Raw genomic sequence first — 19,347 nt, forward strand, 5'->3', positions numbered from 1 at the left:
CTTCAGAGCCAGCTTTAGATGCTTAATAAACTGATTTGGTTTTCCCTTCATTTAAATGAAGCTCTGAGTGCATGCCTAGCTTTCAAAACATGCCTCAAGTGTTCAGCTAATGCAGCATCACCTTAGTAAAAGCTAGCTTGACAGAACTCTCTCTTCCATGAACAGCATGTCCCATTCTGTCTGATTATGAAAGAGTAGCCCTAGCAAATAAGATTCCAACTAAGTGAGGGGGGTTCTCCCTTTTTATTATTATTATTAAAAAAATAGAAATCTGTTGTAGCAGCAGCATGGGACCACAGTGCCTTAATGCCATTTCCTATTGCACAGCACTCTTCCAGTCTGTCTTCCTGCTGAAAAATGCTTTCACAGCTGGTAGTCAGGGAGCAGAAAGCAAATGGTGCAGAGATCACCCCTCACTGGTACCCAGGAAGTGGTAACTTCTGTCCTTCCTTGGCTTCAAAAAAGGTGTAGGAGAGGGTGATCAAGTTGACTTTGGCCATTTTAGGGTCCTCTGCAAATTCTGGATCAATGTAGAAGAAGACAGGCATGTCCACCTCCTCCTGAGGATTTAGCCTCTGCTCCTCGAAACAGAAACACTGCAGGGGGAGAGGAAAAAAACAAAGCAATGAGCAGAGGCTGTGGTAGACTCTGCCTACAGGAGAGAGCTGCAGCTCAGCATTGGCTCCCCCTGCCTGCACATCCCTAAACGGTGGAAGGGATCAACCATGGCTGCAATTCTGTTCCTCTTGTGTTACAGGAAAAGAAATCAGCTCTTAGTGAAATGGCCAGGCTGGATCTCAGACTGTCCAGGGATGTGGTTGAGGCCCTGTCCCTGCAGACAGTCGAGATGAGACTTGATGTGTCCCTGGGCAGCCTCCTCTAGCTGGAGGTGTCCTTGCTGAGTGCAGGTGGAAGGACAGGATGAGCTTTGAGGCTCCCTTCCAACCCAGTGCTACCGGTGAAGCTGTCAGCACCTGCCCTCAGTGTCTGTGGCACTGAGCATGGTGTGTTTGGCAGCCAGCTCATGAGGGAGGCCCTGGTGCGGTGCCACTGGGAAGATCAAGCTGCTCTCTTAACTGGCACACAAACAACGCCATCAGGATGGAAATGAGGACAAAGCAAATTCAGGTGAAGGAGAAAGTAATCTCTGCTCTCTTCACTTACCTGGATTTTGTTGAAGTACTGTCCTGCCTCAAAGGGTATCACGTTGTAGGTGGAGATTCCAATTATTGGTTTGTCAGTAGGGTTCTTTGCTTTGTAAAATGCCAGGGCAGTCTCTCCTGGCACCACCTGTGTAAAGTCAATGCATGGGGAGTTTTAACCCACTGCAGCTCTCTAAGACTTCAGCTGCCCTCAGTTCATTTTCCCTTCTGCTGTTCCCACTTGCTTCCCTCACTACTTCACAAACATTTTGCATACAGACAACTGACCCCCATTCAACATTAAACCATCACCAATGTGTGGTGCTGTCTGTGCTTTTAACCTTAACCAGTTTGTCACTGAGCTACACTTGAATTGCACCTCACAAGGGAAGTTCTGCCCTCTATGAGGAGCCCTGAGGAGCCCTCAGCCCTCCCTGCCCCACCAGCAGCAAAAAGAGAACCCTGGGGTGGAAGTGCTAGAGGAGTGAGGGACCTGGGGGTCATTCAGTCTGGTGAAAAGGAAGGGGTTGGTCTCTCCTCCCTAGTATCAGGTTGTAGAAAGAGAGGAAATGGCCTGAAGTTGTGTCAGGGGAGGGTTGGGTTGGAGATGAGGAAAATGTCTTTGCTGCAAGAGTGGTCAGGGATTGGCACAGGCTGCCCAGGGAGGTGGTGGAATCCCCATCCCTGGAGCTGTTCAGAAACCTGCGGCCATGGCACTTGGGAACACGGCAGTGCTGGGTGGATGGTTGGACTGGATGATCTCTGAGGGCATTTCCAACCCAAACAATTCCGTGATTCTCTGCCTAACGTGGCCCTGTTGTGCGCTCTTCAGCCCAAGGGCTACTCGATGGCTCTGCAGGTTCGGGACTCAGGATGACCGAGGCGCAGGGGGCACAAGCTGCAGGGTGCGGGGCGCCGTGCAGGGCACCCCCAGCCTCACTCACGTAGATCTCACTCTGCTGGGGCCTGAAGTTCCACTGGATGCTGGCGTGCACGTCGGCGTTGAACGTGACCTTGATCAGCCGGTCCCGCACGGGCTCCATCCTCTCGATCTGCTCCGACCTGTGGCCCGCGCCGGCGGTGCCGCCCACGCCGGTGGCCTGCCGGGAGGGAGAAGCTGTGAGCGCCCCGCGCCGGCCCCGCCGCCGTCCCGCCGCCGCCCCGCCGCGCTCCCCGGTACCTGGCAGTAGAGGCGGTAGAGCGGCACGGCCGCGTAGGACATGCCCACCATGCCCACGGCGGCGGCGGCGATGTACGCCAGGGTCGAGCGGTTCCGCCGCCGCCATTCCTCCTCCTGCCCGCGGGTGAAGGGGTTGGAGCTCCGCTGCCCGCGGGCTCCCCGCGGGACCGCCGCCCGTCTGCCCGCCCAGAGGCCGTACCGAGCTTTCCCCTCCGGTCGAGGCAGGGCCTTGCCCGGCACCAGCGCCCAGAGCGGCCCCAGCCCCGCGGGGAGCCGCAGCGCCCTGCCGCACGCCCAGCCCCCGCCGCACAGCCCCATGCCCCGCACGGCCCCCCGCGCCGGCCCGGCCGCGGCTCCTCTCGCGAGAGTGGCGGCGAACCGAGTCCCGCCTCTTGCCGCCGGGGGGCGCGGCGCTGTGCCGCCTCGCCGGGGCCCCGCTGCGGGTGGGGACAGCGCCGTGCGCGGAGCCGGGGGAGCGCCGCGGAGGGGAGGGAGCGCAGCCGCCGAGGGGGTTCCTCTCCGTCGCTCACCCCCGGAGCGGCTCTGAGTGCTCGGCGGGGTTGTTCTCGCCGGACCCCGCCGCTTGTCCCTGCCCAGCGAGGCCGCTCGGGCGGTGGTTTGTGTGCCGAGGTAACTGTTGCAGCCCGTGTGCCCGGCGCGATTTTGCACCTCCCCTTCCCCGCCGGATCCCGCAGCGTCCCGCACCGAGCGGGCTCTGGCCGAGCCGGGCCGGCCGGCGCTGTACGGTGGCAGGGGGACAGCGAGGAGCGCAGCAGCGGCGGCTTAACTGAGCGGTTAACCGGCCGTGAGCCGCCCTAACACCGCCGCGGGGTTAATGCGGGGCTGGAGAGCAGCGGCGGGTGGCGGGGCCGAGGCTGAAGTCGCCTTTGTGCCCCCCGCTCCGCCGTGAGCAGCGCTCGGGGCCACCCTGCCCGCTGCGGGACGAGCGCCGTCCTTTGTCTGCCCTCGGGTCCCCCGCGGGCACGCTGCCGCCGCTGTTTGCTGCCGGCGTGGTCTGTTTCAGGTCGGTTTCTTCCCTCTGCGCTGGTTCTTTGTTGTTGTTTAGGCACAAACGTGGCAAGGGGAATGAGCGACAGCCCGAGCTCCGCGACAGTCAGGCCAGGGAAATTGACCAAGCTGCTGCCCAGGGCTGTGCACAGGCTTGGTTGCAGCGGTGCAGCTCTTCAGGCAGCCTGTGCCAGTGCTCCATCACTCTTAAAGAAGTTCCTTCTCAGGTTTAGATGGAGCTTCTCGTGTTCAAGTTTGTGCCCATTGCCTTTGTCCAGTCCCGAGGCACCACTGCACAAAGCCTGGTCCCATGCTCCTGACCCCCGCCCTTGAAGTATTTATAAGCATTGATATGATTCCTCCCATCAGTCTTCTTCAGACTAAAAAGCCCCAGGTCGCTCAGCCTTTCTTCAAAAGAGAGATGTTCCTTTCCCTTAATAATTTTCATAGTCCTTTGCTGTGCCCCCTCCAGCAGTTCCCTGTCCTTCTTGAACTGGGGAGCTCAGAACTGGCCCCAGTACTCATCCAGGTGAGTCCCAAAACTCACTCCCCATACCACTCTGCTTTGGCCAGCCCAAGAAACAAGTGGTGTTCAGCAGTAGGTCATCAACACTGGAATGCCAGCAGAGCCCCACAGGCAGCTGCAGCCCCCAGCCTTGCATTTAACAGCTCCATCACAAGCTGCTGCACGTCCCTGGATGGCAGAGGTAGATGAATTGTTGTCAGTGTTCAAAAATAAACAGCATGCCCATTTCCCAACGTGGTTTCTCCTTTTTTACAGCAATTATTGCCCTGCTTACAGCATTGCCAGCCAGTGCTTCATCTGTCAGAATTCTTCATTTTGAGCTTTATTAAAATAGTGCACCTGAGGAGATGGCCACTAGAGATTCCCTGACAAATACAGATCAAAAGTAAGTATTTTTTCCCCACCACCCCCCTCCCAGGAACACAACATCTCCTGGATTGTAATGTGAAAATTCTGGCAGTTTCTGAGGTAGGATCTTGGTTTGATGAAGTCTTACAGAGAAAAGCAAGGACCTTAGATAGTGAAACAGCCTGAAGTAACATCTTAGAAAAGCTATTCCAGCAGCAGTGAATTTACACAGAAGGGGCAGAAACAGCTCTTGAGCTTGTCATGAAGTTGATCAGCACTTGGTTTGGACGGGGTTTGCAGAGAGAAGACCCCACGTGGAAATTCCTTAATGCATCTGCAGCTTTGAAAAGGGACTGGCAAGGTACCTAGGAAACTATTTCCTTGCACACAGTTAACAAGAGCTTGGATGGAGTTTATAGATGCCCTGGGCTAACACAGCCTGCTCTCCCAAGCCCCTCTCTCCCCACACAGGTGGGAGAGAAAGTAACACACCAAAAATAAACCACTCTGGGTTGAGATAAAGAGTTGAAATAAGGAGTTGTGCTGGCAGTGATCCAATGCACAGTGACCTCAGCCTGTTTACAGGAAGATGAAGCAAAGTGCAGAAGCAGCAACCTCCCTGTACCTCCTGACCCACAGCCCAGCACCCCAAAACTGGAAACAAAGCAGCAACTGGCACAGGAAGCCTCTCATGTTCCAAGCTGAACTTCAAGCCCTATGGTACTTTGCTCCAGCAGCTCATTGTGGAGCTGGTGTGACAGCAGCATGAGATTGAACAGCGGCAGCAGTGGGAAGAGGCTGGAACAGGTTGCCCAAGGAGGCTGTGGATGTCCCCTCCCTGGAGGTGTTCAAGGGCAGGCTAGATGAGGCCTTGAGCACCCTGGGCTGGTAGGAGGTGTTCCTGCCCATGGCAGGGAGTTGGAACTGGGTGACCTTGAAGGTCCTTTCCAACCCAACCCATTCTGTGAATCACTGTGCTCCAGAGGCAGTTCTTCATGTATGAAAGGTTCATCCAGCTGCACCTCATCCATGGCATGATGGAAGACTGTCATTTCCCATACTTATTCATGTTGTTTATTTTTACTCCTGGGAGACAAGAATGTCCTTGGTTAGACTTTTAACTAGGGTTTACTTAAACCATGCCTTTCTGCACAAGGTCTTAGCCTCCAACCCCGGGGGCTTCTCCCCAGTGACAGCACTGCTCCACCTTTGCCCCATGTTTAACAACTGCCATCTACTGCCATATGTTGGCTTTTAATCTTGATGGGCTCATCAACAAAAGGTAGTTTGAATAATTAGTGGCTTGGGGAGGTTGAGAATGGAGTACATGACAAAGCCTTCTCTTGGCTGTGGTCCTTGGTATCATCAGGAATTCTTTCCCTTTTAGGGTGAGCGAACCCGAAAGGCTCCAGCTGGCAGTGGATTTGGTTAGGATTTTGGTAGAAGGCCTTTGTTTAATTAACAACACAAAGATCTTGTGGATTGTGCTTCCAAAGTCTGCACATCCCTTTGTCACCTGCTCAGGTCTCCTGTGGTCCTGCTCAGTTGCTAAAACATTGCAACAATTTCTTTGGGGGGAGTGAGTCATAATGAATAGTGTTGCCAGCACAGAGCAGTTTACCTTGAAGAGGAGTCTTGGTTTGCTGCATTAAATGGCAAATGATGTGCCTTGAAATTTTAGCCTGGCTTAAGGATTTTAGAGAGCCTTGTTTGAGGATTCCTGGATCTTCCTGGAGTAAACTGTCATTTGTGGTCTCCTGAGTAGCTTCTCAAAAGGCAGAGTACTTGCAAGGCAAGCAGTGACACCATTTTTCTGTATGAATCCTTTAGAAAACCCTTTGGAAGCAGCACAGCAGCAGGGCTGGGAGGTGAGGAGGTGCAGGAAGCCTTGGGATGAGTTCAGGCCGCTGAACACTGCACAGTTCCCTTGGAGGAAGGGATGGAGGAACGTGAACGAGTGACGTGTTACTAATAATTGCTCTTGTAAAAAGAGCTTGGATCAGTGAGCTTAATGCTACTTTATATCTGCTTAAATTGTTCAGAAGTTTGGCAGGTGTGGCTTAATAAGGAATAATTGTGGCTGTTTAATATGGCAATGAGTAGCCTTGAGCCATGGTTTTAACTGGAGGTGGTGGTTGTATTGCAGGAAACAAGGCACTGGAAACAGAGTGCTTTGGTCTGGCAAATCTTGCTGAGGCTGATGGCACAATTGGAGCTGCACCACTGTGAGGCTCAGGGACAGCTTTGCTGCAGAAAGGCTGCTGGTATTTTATCTTCTGTAGCCTTGCCCAGCACACATGAATGTGGTGTTTCAAATATCAATGCAGTGACACCAGCAGAGTTGCACTGGCTGAGAGAAGACTGCAAAGGGACAGATTTTCATTATGGAAAGGCTGTAAGCAATCCAGATGATGCCAGTGCAGCTCTTCACATTTCAAGAGCTGGGAAGCCTGCTTTATGTCCCCACTTGCATCACCGATCTGCTCCTTAATCTGTGGGGGGATCACTTTACCCCTCCTCCCCCTCTCATGTCTGCAGACTCTGGGGACTGAGCTCTGTAGATTTGTGGCCTGTAAGCATAAAGTTCCTTTCCTATGAGATAATGAAACCACAGCAACTGCAGCCTGAAGAAGCCAAAGGGTGGCTGAGCTAAGCCCCTGGCTGCTGGCATGCCATGGGAGGGTGTTCTGCTGTGCAGCTCTAGACACTGACAGATGCTGTCTCACCACAGGGTTACTCCCTGCTGGAGAGGATTCACCCTTCTAATTAAACAAAGCCCTGGGTGAGCACTTGAATATTCAGGGCTCCTTGTAAACTGCAGGCTTTGTGAGGTCTTTTAGAGAGAGGGGGAGGAAGAGGAGTGCATCTTCTGATGCCAGCCTGGAGGAAAACAGGCTGAGGTCAGGTGCTCAGAGCTTCTGAAAATCCACCTCTCTCTGCCAGACCTTGCACCAGGAGAGTTCTTTTCCAGCTAGATAATTCAAACAGCTTATTCTCAGTGTAATGATCCCAATGCACCATTTCCCCTTGCTTTCACACACCCCTCATGTGTCAGCTTCCATTTCCAGTCTCTGAGTCCTGTGTTATCCTCTGACTGTTGCCTGTTGAAAGTAAAACCCAAGTTAAAGCCTGCCACAAGCCAGCCTCACCATTGAGAGTGCAAAGTAATAGCATAATGGCATTTGCTCCATTAGTGCTTGCAGGCTGCCTGCTTTGCTGCCTTTCCCTTTTCTGTGTGGATACTCAGCAGCCAGGCTGCTGGGAAGATTGCTGTAGGCAGGTCATGGGCTGCTGCTTTCCACCTTGTTTGGAGGGAGCAGGTGAAGGAATTATTGGCAGAGCAGGAGAAAGCAACTTGCTTGTAATTATTTTGTTTGCCCTCAGCTGCCAGGTAGAGCTTGCATAATCACACCTGTAGTAAATGCAAGTAAATTTCCTCTCCTTTGCCTTGATCAGGCTTTAAGGTTGCTCTAAATTGCCATTTGAAAGAGCAGAAGTCAACATTACCTCTCCAGGTGACTTAGCCGATGTGACGCAGCAGCTTTCCAAGCAGATTAAGCAGGCAGAGGCTCTCCTTTCCAGCTCTGCCTGCCAGCTTTTGTTATTAGTTAGTAGCAGAAGCACAACCTTCAGCCAGCTGCACTGGAGAGCTCCAGCCTGTTTGGGTTGCCTTGCCACTGTCCGTGCTGCTGCCCTGAGGAATGTCCTTGCTGTCACCGGGGGATGAGGCTGAACCCGAGCGCTTCGATGGGCTTTCTCTCCTGTACTGGTAATGCTCAGCCCCAGCTCCTGGGGGTGGCTTTTAGGCTGTGCTTGGGGAAAACAAAGATCCTGTGGGTGTTTCCAGCTTCTGCTCATGAGGAGCCAGGAGTTTCTGATGGGGATTTTTTAAGTGATGTCTGTTTTAAAGAGGGGAAGGTATTGTTCTTCTCTTGATAAACCTGCATAGGCGCTTGCTTGGTGCACAGACAATTGCATTCCACTCTCAGCAGTGCAGAGCAGAAGAGTGTCTGGAGCTGGGTGTTTGATAAGCCTAGATACAAAGATGTAAACCAGAAAGCTGGGGAACATCTTTGTTTCTGCTCTTGAGAAAGTAATAGGCAAAAAAGCACCAAGAAGTATAAAATGTTTCATTTTAATTGCTCAGCAGTGCAGATCAGAAGAGTCTCTGGAGCTGGCTGTCCTATTCTGATAAGTCTAGAAGGTATAAAGCAGAAAGCTGCTAAACTTCTTTGTCTCTGCTCCTAAAAAGTAATAGGGGAAAAAAAAAAAAAGAGGATGATATATTTCATATGAGTTTCTCAGCAGTGCAGATCAGAAGAGTCTCTGGAGCTGGGTGTTCTGATAAGCCTACATTTAAAGATGCAAATCAGAAGTCTGCAGAACTTCTTTGTCTCTGCTCCTAAAAAAGGAATAGGAAAAGGGAAAGGGAAAAAAAAACCCCAAAACTCTGAAATATTTCATTTGACTTTCTCAGCAGTGCAGATCAGGATATCTGGGGCTGGGTGTTCCAGTCTGGATATAAAGATGTAAACCAGAAAGTTGTTGAACTTTTTGTCTCTGCTCCTAAAAAACTAACATAAAAGCAGTATCAAATATCTCACTTCAGTTGCTTTCACTGGAGTGTCTACACCAAATGACAGAGCCTTGGTCCTTCAGCGTTCCAGACTTCAGCTGGACTATTGAGTTGAGTTTTGTTCTAACAAAGCTCAGTTGTGCATTTGGTGGAGTCTTGCTTGCTTATTTAATCTGTTGCTCTCCTCTGTGTGCTGACAGCTTGCTCACAAGGTGTTCTGGTGGGTTTTTTTCCTGCATGGCTTCTCCAGGAATGAACTTTCCAGTCTGATGCTGTAATTTCCATCTCTGCCTGCAAAGACCATTGCCATTATTTTCTGTTGCCACTACTGCTGGGTTTAGAAGCCTGTTCCCTTATTTACCCTCTTGAGCAGATTTCTAATGTCTGGGGGGAAGTATCCCTAACATTTCATGAATATTAAATAATGATAACATGAAATAAATGTTAGCTAGGTGCTAAATCCAGGGGGGGGTTTATAGTGACAGTGTTAAAGCTCAGCTTGTTTTATTGCAACTATGAGAAGTGGCTTGGTTAGAAGATGCATCTCTGAGTTATATGGGAGAGCAACTAACACCAGATGCCAGCAAGATGTAAAATGCTGAACAGATTCAGGGCATTTGAAGATCCTTCTCTTTGCTTTTATGTGATGAAGTAATTTCAGATGACATGTACTGGAGGGATTTAGTCTTCAGAGCATAAACAAACCCCAGTGTGTGCTCCAAGTGCCAGCTCTTTCTCCTTGTAGGTGGCAACACCATGACCATTTCTCTTTTTCAGAGGTCTCTTATTTCTCTCCACTGTGAATTATTGGTTTGTGTATTCCCTCTACCCCCTCTGCCAGCATCCATTTTTTGTTAGCCAGGGTGCTTTTGAAAGTGCTTCCTGTAGATCTTTCCCTACCCAGTGCCCCATGCCAGGATTTGATCATACTTCACCCTCAGTTTACATGGGGCTGCCTAAACAGGTTCTCTGACTTCTGGAGAAGTCTGGACTTTGTGAAGTCCTGAGCTTTGATTTTTTTTTTTAAGACTTGGCAAAAGCAACCTTCTGTGCAAGGTGGAGCTGACACTGGTTCTTGCTTTTTGGTTTTGACGACACCCTGCTCTGTGGAAAGTGCTGAGCCAGGAACAGAGCAGCAGCAGCAAAAGGCGAGACAGAAAACAACAGAGTCGTCGTCTCCTTATTTGAATGCTTGGTGTACTGGTTAGGGTGCTCAGAGACTGGCAGGGATCAGGACAGACCTGCACAGAACATGACTGAAGTGTTGTCCTTCAGCCTCAAAGCACTTTGCATTCATGCAAGCACCAGCTAGCAGGTACCAGCTGGCAGTGCGGAATGCTCTGCTCTGTGGGACAGCAGCAGCTGATAAATAGCAGAGTGAAGGATTTATTCTTCCTTTCAGACTGGGATGAAGTAAAAGCAGTTTGCTTCATTTTAGGCTGAACAGAGCGTGCCCTCTGCTCAGCCACACAGTGGCAAGGTCGTGGTGGTGGCCAAATGCTCTAAGCAAGGCTTCAACATCTCTTTGGAGCCTGGGAAACAAATGCTGCAACAGACAGCACAGTGTAGGCTGCCTGCTTGTTTCAAGAGACGAGCTCCTGGGTCTGCTCTCATGGCCAAGACTTCCCAAAGCAAAGGTTCACAATGCAAATATTTGGGAGCTAGAAGCTGTGGAACCAACTGTTGCTTTTCAGGGCAAGTCCTTATCCCTTCCTTAAAAACTCATCCAGTTTTCTTACACCAAAGCAAATTAATTGCTGATCCTCTCTAGCAGCTGAATCTCTGGTGCTGGAACTGAGGAGCATTTCTGGATGTGTCTCTTCCCTCTGGCACTACAGCTTGGATGACCTGTCCCCTGGCTTTGGCAGAAGTGCCCATTTCAAGCATGGAGTTCAGGCTGTATGCTGGATTTGGGCACGTGGGAGGATTTGGGTCACTGTGTCCTCCACTTTGATCTGCTTTTCCCCACTGCTAATGATTTCTACTTGTTCCATTTCACTTTTACATCATGCTCCAGATAATGCAACTCTAATATAGAACAGGATGTAGGTCAAGGCAGGAAAACCTAAGTGGAGCTTCTGCTGCTTTGGTTTTTTTTTTCCTCTAGAAGGGACCTGAGGAGTCTGCTCCAGAACTGCTGGAAATGATCAAGGAGAATCTGGATTGAGAGGGATTCCTACCCTTTTGCCTTCTCAGAGTTGTGTGCTGGCCATGTGCCTGATGGAGCTGTGAACTGAGGCTTCAGAACTCTTTGTTTTGCTCTGTATTCTGCCTTAATTCTTTTTAGCATCAGGCACCCAGTACCAGAACAAGAGGACACAGTCTCAGGCTGCACCAGGGGAGGTTCAGGTTGGATGTTAGGAAGAAGTTCTATACAGAGAGAGTGATTGCGCTATGGAATGGGCTGCCCGGGGAGGTGGTGGAGTCACCGTCATTGAAGGTGTTCAGAAGGAGACTTGATGGGGTGCTTGGTGCCATGGGTTAGCTGTTTGGGTGGGTTGGATTGGTTGATGGGTTGGACACGATGATCTTGAAGGTCTCTTCCAACCTGGTTTGGTTTATTCTAATAAAGGTTTATTCTAATAAAGCTGCCTTGAACATATTAACCTGGTTGCAGACAATTCCTGGGGCCATGGTGGGAGGGAACCCAGGGGAGCAGTGGGAGAGCTTGGAAAGGAGCCTCTTGGAAACCAGAGAAAGCAAACAATGTTGAGTGAAGAAATGGGAGACTGGGGAGGGGGAAAGATGCTCATCAATAACCAGAAAATTCTCTGTCAGATACCTTACAAACTATTTTTGTGTGGCCTGTCTCAGCAGTGGTTTGGTTTTAATATTCATGACCTGATCTGAGATGTTCTGATGTGTTTTTTTTCCTTGCCTAAATGCTGAGCTGGACCAGGTTGGGGGATTTTGTTTCTATTTCATCATAATCCTTTCACTGGAAACAAAGTGGGATTCAGCCTGAAAGGCTTTGGTGGGGACAGGAAGGGAACCATACATCCTTTATTCTACCTTACTGCCTTATGCTTATTATGAGGACATTGATTATTCCACTGGGGAAGGGGTGGTGAAGAGGGAGCAAAATATTGAGTTGTCAGTGGAGAAAATGGGAGTTGATTTGTATGAGGGTTCAGAGGATGGGGTCTGTAATTTCTGCTGTGTTTACATAGCTCTAGTTCTGTAATTTCTGTAATTAGGGATTTAATGACTTTGTTTTATTCCTCAGGACTATCATGGGCCCTCATGGGATCAATCGAGCTGTCCACCGCATTTCTTTTTCTGATTGTCAGAATGGATTAGGTAAGGAGATGGCTTCTGGTGGTGCTCTTCATGATGCTCTTGTTTCTCTTGATAGCAGAGAGCATTCTCTTGATTTTTCTTGATAGCAGAGGTTCTCCAGCCCTTTGCTATGAGGACAGGCTGAGGGAGCTGGGGGTGTTCAGCCTGGAGAACAGAAGACTCCAGGGGGACCTCAGAGCTGCCTTCCAGTGCCTGAAGGGATCCTACAGGAAGGCTGCAGAGGACTTTCCTGAGAGTATCTAGAGACAGGACAAGGGGAAATGGTTTGAAGCTGAGGAGAGAGCAGGGTTAGGCTGGATCTCAGGAAGAAATTCTTCAGTAGGAGGGTGGTGAGACTCTGGCACAGGCTACCCAGGGAGGTTTTTGGCTGCCTCCTGCCTGGGGGTGTTCAAGGTGAGCAGCTGAGTCTAGCTGAGAGGTGTCCCTGCCTGTGGCAGGAGGTTGGAGTAAATGATCTCTGACGTCCCTTCCAACCTGTGATGATTCAGAGCAATCCAAATCTCACAGAACCTGTTTGGCTCCCCCAGGTCTCAGTGGCATCTGTAGCAGCTGAGTTTTTCTGGTTGTGTGGAGTTATCTGTAGGTCATTAAGCACAGGAGGTGGAATGACCAATTCCTTGCTTCTTTCTTTTGCTGGTTCTGCAGGAGTTAAAATCATTGGAGGCTACCGGGCACAGACAGCAGAAGACTATGGGATTTTCATCAAGAGAATCCTGCCTGGAGGGGTTGCTGCTGTAGACAGTAAGTTGTGTTGTATTTCTGCTCACAAACACACTGCCTGTAAAAAAAACCTCTGCCAAAAGAAGCTTTTGTTGGACTTTGTGGATGAGGCTATTTAAAGTGGGATGGTTTCATCAGGATGTTGTGGCTGACTTGGAGAGAGGCATCAAACTTGGAACCCTTCATGGGGAAAGACATTAACACTCCCAGCTCTGGAAGATGGCACTCTGTGATTGTAGGGTGAGTGATGTATCAGACCTGAACACAGCAGTACCTGGCATCTTAGCTGTGTGTGAAGAGGAAAAATCAGCTGAAAGGTAGTTCCACAGCTCTGGAAGAGGCACTCCAGTGCCACAAACCTTTGTAACTAACACAGATAGCTAAAGACCAGCTCTGTTCCGTGGCTGTTCTATAGCTGATTGATAGTTATTGGCCTTTTCACAATAACATGCCTTAATTAGGATCAGCTGCTGAAAGCTCTGAAGTTGTTGCACTCAGCCATGTAAAACAGGAAGGGAAAGCCCTGCTCTGTTGCTGTGAGGTGCTCACCATTTCCCTCTGGCTTTGTTCCTTCCTGGTGATTTTATTACAAGGCCGTTTGCTGGCTGGGGACCTGATTTTGGATGTCAATGGAGAAAACTTGGTTGGAGTCACCAATGAGAGGTATGTTTGTACTGACTGCTGAGAGTTCATTAGAGGGCATCTAGAGACAGGACAAGGGGGAATGGTTTGAAGCTGAGGCAGAGCAGGGTTAGGCTGGAGCTGAGGAAGAAGTTCTTCAGTACAAGGGTGGTGAGACTCTGGAACAGTTTGCCCAGGAAGGATATTAAAGGGACATTTTGTGGACATTATTGATCACTGACTGAAAAAACACAGCTCCACTGAGATATCCTTGATTAATTTCTCCTATCAAGTACCCTGGAGAAGTGGCAGGATTTGATGTGGGTTTGTAATGACAGAGCCAGCTCAGCTCTTCATGAGGTAGATCAGAGAATGTAGGGGCAAATAGCAGTAGGGAAGGGGAGAAGGGGAAGGAAAGCAGAGGAGGGGGATGGTGGGGGAGAGGGGGAAGGAAAGCAAAGTGGGGAAGGGCAGTCCCAGTTTATTCCCATCAGCAGGCACAGACACACCACTGCCTGTCTTGCACTGAGCTCTCCAGAGCTTTGTTGGGGTTATGCTGCTGGCAGTTTCTCTGTCTGGCAAGCAAAATGATTACTTATGTGGAGCAAGTGTCCACTTCCCTGCTCTTCCTGCACTGCTCACACTGTGCTTCTTGCCAGCACCCTGGAACATTTCTCTGGCTGCTTTTCCCCCCTCCTAGGGCCGTCGACATCCTGCGCACGGCGTCGGCATCCAACCACATGTCTCTGCTGGTTGCTAGAGATGAAGAAGCAAAGTAAGAGAAAAGGAAACCACTGGGTTAAGCTCATAGGTGCTAAGGGCAGGGCTGTCTTTCAGGTGGGGTGGGTGGGCTTGCAGGTTCTTGCAGGTCAGTTTCCATCACAGCGTTGCACCGCACCTGAGTGGTGTTTGACATCAATTCCTCCTGAGAGGATTTGCATCAATGAAAGTTGGAAGTTTCATGGAGAGCACTGAAATGTTCTGTTGCATTAAAAACTGTTTGCTGTGATCATTTTTAAGTGCTTGCCACATTTTTAAAATGATTGAAGCTAAACCCCAAGGAATTCATTAGAGCTATGAGCACCCCAGAGCTGTTTCCTTTAAGCTGGGTCTTGCCTTCTGCAAGCAGGCAGCTCTGGAGATGGTTTTCCCCTCAGAAGTTTTGCTTTTCAGTCTTTAATGAGCTCTGAATGAGTTTGGCTAAGCAGGTTGAACTGTTCACTGCAGCAGGAGGTCCAAACCAGGACCATTATAAGGAGTGCTCTGTTCAATATTGTTTTCCAAGGTAAGCTGCTTAAGCATATAAACCAACATGGGCAGGGAATCATCAGAGCTGCTGGGATCCAGGGCTGGAGCCCTTCCTGACTTCAAATCTCATGAGGAAGTGGCTGTGATGTAACCATATTTAATAATCATTGCAGGAGTAGCTGCTGGGATTTGCCTTTCCTGGGATGTTCCACTGCCAGAGTAATCTCTGCATAAAGGAATTTTCTCTCAATTTCTTTAGCCTTTTGTCCAATTTAAGCTTCCCCTTTCTGCTGCTGTATTTTCTCTGTCTCCCAGACATGTAAATCTCTCTGTAGCCTCTGAGCTCTCCTGTTTTTTTTTTCAGGCTGCCCAGATATCTGTGAGGTCCACTCTTAATCTGCTTTTATCTAAAGCATACTGACCCAGTTCCTCTAACCTCCCACAACAATTAAAACCCATCAGGGTGGCCTGGGCAGGATTTGCCACTACCTGCAGTTAATATCCTGGGCCCTGTACCTTCCTGCTTTGATTTGCACTCAGCTGGGGTTCAGTCTGGTTCCTGGGCCTGCCATTAGCTCCATAAGTGTCTTTTTTAACCATCATGCCTCCAACAGATCCCAACCACCCTCTGCAGTCTCTGGAATTACTTAGGAATTACCTCACCTCCAATCAACTAATTTCTCTTCTCTCTCTAATTCTGCAATGTCAATTTGCAGATGTTTGTGGCTTACCTCATTCTAGATTATGTCTTTTAATCTGTGGCACTGAAGTAAATCAGAGCTCTCATTTTAATTTATTTTTTGTTTTAATGAGGCTGCATTCAGCATTAGATTAATCAAGAGGGTTTGGATTCTCCTTGTTGCATGCAGACAGGATGTAAACCTCTGCCCCTTTCCAGCCTGCTTGTTACAGGATGTTTGGCTTCTGCAGAGAACTTTTTGCCTTTGTGGAGTATTAATTATTTATTTTCCCATTATTAATTATTTATTATTGTTAATTCTCACCAAGAATTGCCCTGGATTCCATCAGGTGGGGCTTTTAAAAGGAGGTTCCCTAGTGGAACCAGTAAGTACAGCCCAAGCAGATACAACATTTAATGCACAGAGATCCCTACCTCAGGTGGAGGAGGCTAAGGAGAAGTTAAGGATTTGCATCTGTTTGCCTCATTCTTGAATAACTAATGAATATTTCTTCTCCCCTCATTATTGTTTTGTCTTTGAGGTGCCACATCTTTGTTTCTCAGTCTCTTCTGGGTTCTTGCTCAGTGTTGGAGAACTAATGGAGAGTTAGGGGTGTTCAGCCTGGAGAAGGAAAGGCACCGGGGAGACCTTAAAGCAGCCTTCCAGTATTTGAAAGAGGCTACAGGAGAGCTGGGAAGGGACTTTTGATCTTTTTCTTGCCTCTCCCCAGCATTTGACAGGGCTTTCCTCTTTCAGCTGAGCTTCGTTCTCTGAGAGAGGGCAACTCTTCAGTGGGAACAGCAGCAGGTTTCAAAGGGTGCACTTAAACTGACACCAAATCCTGACAAAAGGGAATCTTTTTATTGCCACAGGAAAGAATTCCATGACCTGATGGATAAGTATGGCTCTCACAGTGACACCAACTCTGCAAGGAGTTCTCCAACACCAGCTGGTGAGAGGTTGCTTCCTAGGCTGATATTATCCCATGGGACAGCAGTCTGGAGGAGCAGGAGATTCACTTAAAAATCCTTTCTTTTGGGGGGGAATATATTGGATTAAGGGACTGGGAGTCAGGCAAACCCCAGGTTTACTTAGGCTTTACCATTTCAGTTGTGGTTAACTCTGTCATTTGAGGGGGGTTTGTGTCAGTTTCCCCAACTCTTAAATCATTTCTAGCAATTTTAATTCATGGATAATGGGCAAAGTCTTTGCTCCCTGCTGATAGAATTGTACCGCAACACTTCAAAGTGCTAATAAAAGTTTGAGCTGGAATACTGCAGATCCTGGTCCTTGTGGAATCCCTGGGCAGCCTCAGCTGGCTGCAGGTGTCCCTGCTCTCAGATTCACAGATTGATTGCATCAGGCTGGGAGGGAGCCTCAAAGCTCATCTTGTCCAACCCCCCTGCACTCAGCAGGGACACCTCCAGCCAGAGCAGGCTGCCCAGGGCCACATCAAGTCTATCTCCACCACATCCCTGGGCAGCCTGCTCCAGTCTCTCCCCACCCTCACTGTGCAGACCTTTCTCCTGATGTCCAAGCTACATCTGCCCTGCTCCAGTTCCAAACCTGCTGACTGCAGAAGGTTTGGACAAGATGAGGTTTGGGGGTCCCTTCCAACCAGATGCAACCTGTGCAGCTGCCAATTATTGCCTGCATTTGGATGCATTGTGTAGTGTGGTGGTTATGCTGCTGGCAAATCAGTGAGGGTCTTTATGGGTTTTTTTTAACCTGCTTTGAAATAAAAATTGTCATCCCTGGCTTTGTTTCAAATTCCTGGACCCCTGGGTGGCTCCCAGCTCTTGGCTCTTCAGACTTCAGTTGTCTTCTGCTTGCCTGGTTGCTTATGGCTTGTTTGCTGTCTAACATGCAAACAGTCTTCCTGAATGTACTTGCACAAGCTGGAAGTTGGTGCTTTCTCCCAAATGTGTGTTTTATTGCTTGGTTTTGTTGTTTCTTTCAGCAAAGTCTCTAGACAGCCCTTCTTCTGGCTCATCCTCGAGGTCACAGAGTCCTCAGCTGCATCCAAAGGACAATGTCACCACCAGCAGCAGCAGAAATAATTCCATCCCAGCACCGTCCCCAAAGCTTGCAAGGTAAATTCCAAAGCTGACTGTAACTCTCTCCCATGAGCTCTAGAAAATGCTGGGCAGGTAAATTTGGGGTTGGGCACTAAATAGTCATCATTTTAATCCAGTGTTTGAATCCTGTGGCTTTTCATGCCTTTGATATTGGAAACTTTCAGCCTCAGTAAGTCACTCTTCTCCTTTATTGATTGCTTAGGTGGTAGAAGTAGATGAATCAGGTAGATTTTTTTGATCTTGGTGTCTCCCTAATGAATTAATGCTTCTGGTTTATGGGCACTAGGGACTCAGAGAAGCACTGGATGCATGGGCCAGAGAGGAGCTTTGAGCCCTGCAAAATAATAAACCAATTTATCCATTCTCTCTGAGGTGGCTATAAGGAGCACCTAAATGTCTGATTTTGTAGGAACTAAGCAGGGAGTTGTCGAACACTGAGACCAAATGCCCACTGGGTTTGTTTGCTGTGGTCATACAGAGTGGTGAAATCAATCAGATAAAGGTATTCTGTGACTTGAGTCCTTACTGACTGTCCAGCTGTGAAGTGATTCTGCCTTGCTTTGCTTTCCCTTTGCAGGGACAGTGCCTTTCAGATCATCTCTGTCTGCAAGGGAACAAACCTGGGTTTGAGCATTGTAGGAGGGATTAACAGAAATGAAGGGCCCTTGGTGTATATCCAAGAAGTCATCCCTGGTGGGGATTGTCACAAGGTAAAGACCTTTATTCCTTTCCTCCCCCTTTGCTATTTTTGCCTCCTTTTAGTCCCTGCTTCAGCATTTGGGGTGTAGCTGCATTTTGAATATGGAACTTGTCTCTCCTTGCTGTCTCTTCACACAGCATGATCTCATTGCACCATGGCATGGCTACCTGGTAAGGAAAGTCATCCATGAGTTCATGTGAGGTAAATGAGGATCTTATTCCCCCATTTCCATAGAGAAAGTAAGGAATCAGCTTCTCTAGGAGGCTGCTTGATGCAAGGGGAATCAGCTACAGACTGCATCTCTTGGAGGATTATTTTTTTTCCTTGGGCATTAAAAACATTCATTTTCCCCTTAGAGATCATTTGTAGGCAAAGCAGGAGAAATGCATTTGGAGAGTGCAGACTGCTAAATGCCTGGATCAGTGCTGGCTGCTGTTTTCATGTCTGACAACTGCAGTGTGTAACTCAGGAGGCTTTGTCACTTGTAAGAAGTAAATAAAGAGCAGAGCTGTCTGCTCCCAGTGCACAGAGCTGCTTAGCTCTGGGATCCAAGGGTTAGTTTGATGTGTAGACACCCAGGCTGTGCCTCTTGCTAAGCAAGAAGCTACAAATCAATTTCACAGGCAATGAGGTTTGCCCCAAAGCAGTCTGCAACCACTTGTGACTGATTCTTGGTAGGTGAAGGTTAGTCCTAAAATGGCAAGATGGGAGGCAAACCTGCAGGGTTTCCCAGGGCTGCTTTGGTTGATTAAACTGTAATAAGTCTTGGGGTTCCCCCCTCCTATTTTGTTGTGGCCTCTAAAACATTTTTCTCAGTATAAAAATAATATAGTTTAAGATAACATCATTTAATATAGTAGAATTTGATATAGAATAGAATTAACCAGGTTGGAAGAGATCTTTGAGATCATCAAGTCCAACCTACCATCCAACAACATCTAATCAACTAAACCATGGCACCAAGCACCCCATCCAGTCTCCTCCTAAACACCTCCAGTGATGGGGACTCCACCACCTCCCTGGGTAGCCCATTCCAATGGCCAATCTCTCTTTCTGTGAAGAATATCTTCCTAATATCCAGCCTAAACCTCCCCTGGTGCAGCTTGAGACTGTGTTCTCTTGTTCTGGTGCTGGCCACCCAGGAGAAGAGACCGACTCCCACCTGACTACAAATGTTATAAAGCCTATCACATGTAATCAACAGACTGAGACATCAATTT

The 19,347-nt window shown here is 48.9% G+C and overlaps 2 protein-coding genes across 4 annotated transcripts in view; one reads left to right on the forward strand and one right to left on the reverse strand.

Annotated features, from left to right (window-relative positions):
• Positions 1–224: 224 nt before the first annotated feature.
• COX11 (cytochrome c oxidase copper chaperone COX11) lies at positions 225–2,640 on the reverse strand. The gene is made up of 4 exons (XM_068151009.1): positions 2,323–2,640; positions 2,087–2,242; positions 1,165–1,290; positions 225–596 (listed from the first exon to the last, which is right to left on the reverse strand). The coding sequence occupies exons 1-4, from the start codon at positions 2,638–2,640 to the stop codon at positions 414–416; spliced, it is 783 nt and encodes a 260-aa protein (XP_068007110.1). The 3' UTR covers positions 225–413.
• Positions 2,641–7,733: 5,093 nt separating this feature from the next.
• STXBP4 (syntaxin binding protein 4) overlaps positions 7,734–19,347 on the forward strand; it is a 55,145-nt gene continuing 43,531 nt past the window's right edge. For all 3 annotated transcript variants that reach the window (XM_068151011.1, XM_068151010.1, XM_068151012.1), the window contains exons 1-8: positions 7,734–7,973; positions 12,007–12,080; positions 12,726–12,821; positions 13,394–13,463; positions 14,122–14,196; positions 16,222–16,301; positions 17,310–17,442; positions 18,005–18,137. In XM_068151011.1, the coding sequence (XP_068007112.1) occupies positions 7,906–7,973; positions 12,007–12,080; positions 12,726–12,821; positions 13,394–13,463; positions 14,122–14,196; positions 16,222–16,301; positions 17,310–17,442; positions 18,005–18,137 (729 nt within the window). In that variant the 5' untranslated portion in view covers positions 7,734–7,905. The remainder of the gene's footprint in view (positions 7,974–12,006; positions 12,081–12,725; positions 12,822–13,393; positions 13,464–14,121; positions 14,197–16,221; positions 16,302–17,309; positions 17,443–18,004; positions 18,138–19,347) is intronic.

Source organism: Melanerpes formicivorus, unplaced genomic scaffold, assembly GCF_026170545.1.
Source record: "Melanerpes formicivorus ecotype bairdi unplaced genomic scaffold, bMelFor1.0.p_v2 SCAF_21, whole genome shotgun sequence".
Taxonomy (NCBI): domain Eukaryota; kingdom Metazoa; phylum Chordata; class Aves; order Piciformes; family Picidae; genus Melanerpes; species Melanerpes formicivorus.

Coding starts and splice junctions, on each gene's coding strand:
- COX11 (XM_068151009.1), bottom strand. CDS start 2,640: ATGGGGCTGTGCGGCGGGGGCTGGGCGTGCGGCAGGGCGCTGCGGCTC. Junction 2,243..2,322: donor TCTACCGCCTCTACTGCCAG/GTACCGGGGAGC, acceptor CCCTCCCGGCAG/GCCACCGGCGTGGGCGGCAC. Junction 1,291..2,086: donor CCCAGCAGAGTGAGATCTAC/GTGAGTGAGGCT, acceptor GACTTTACACAG/GTGGTGCCAGGAGAGACTGC.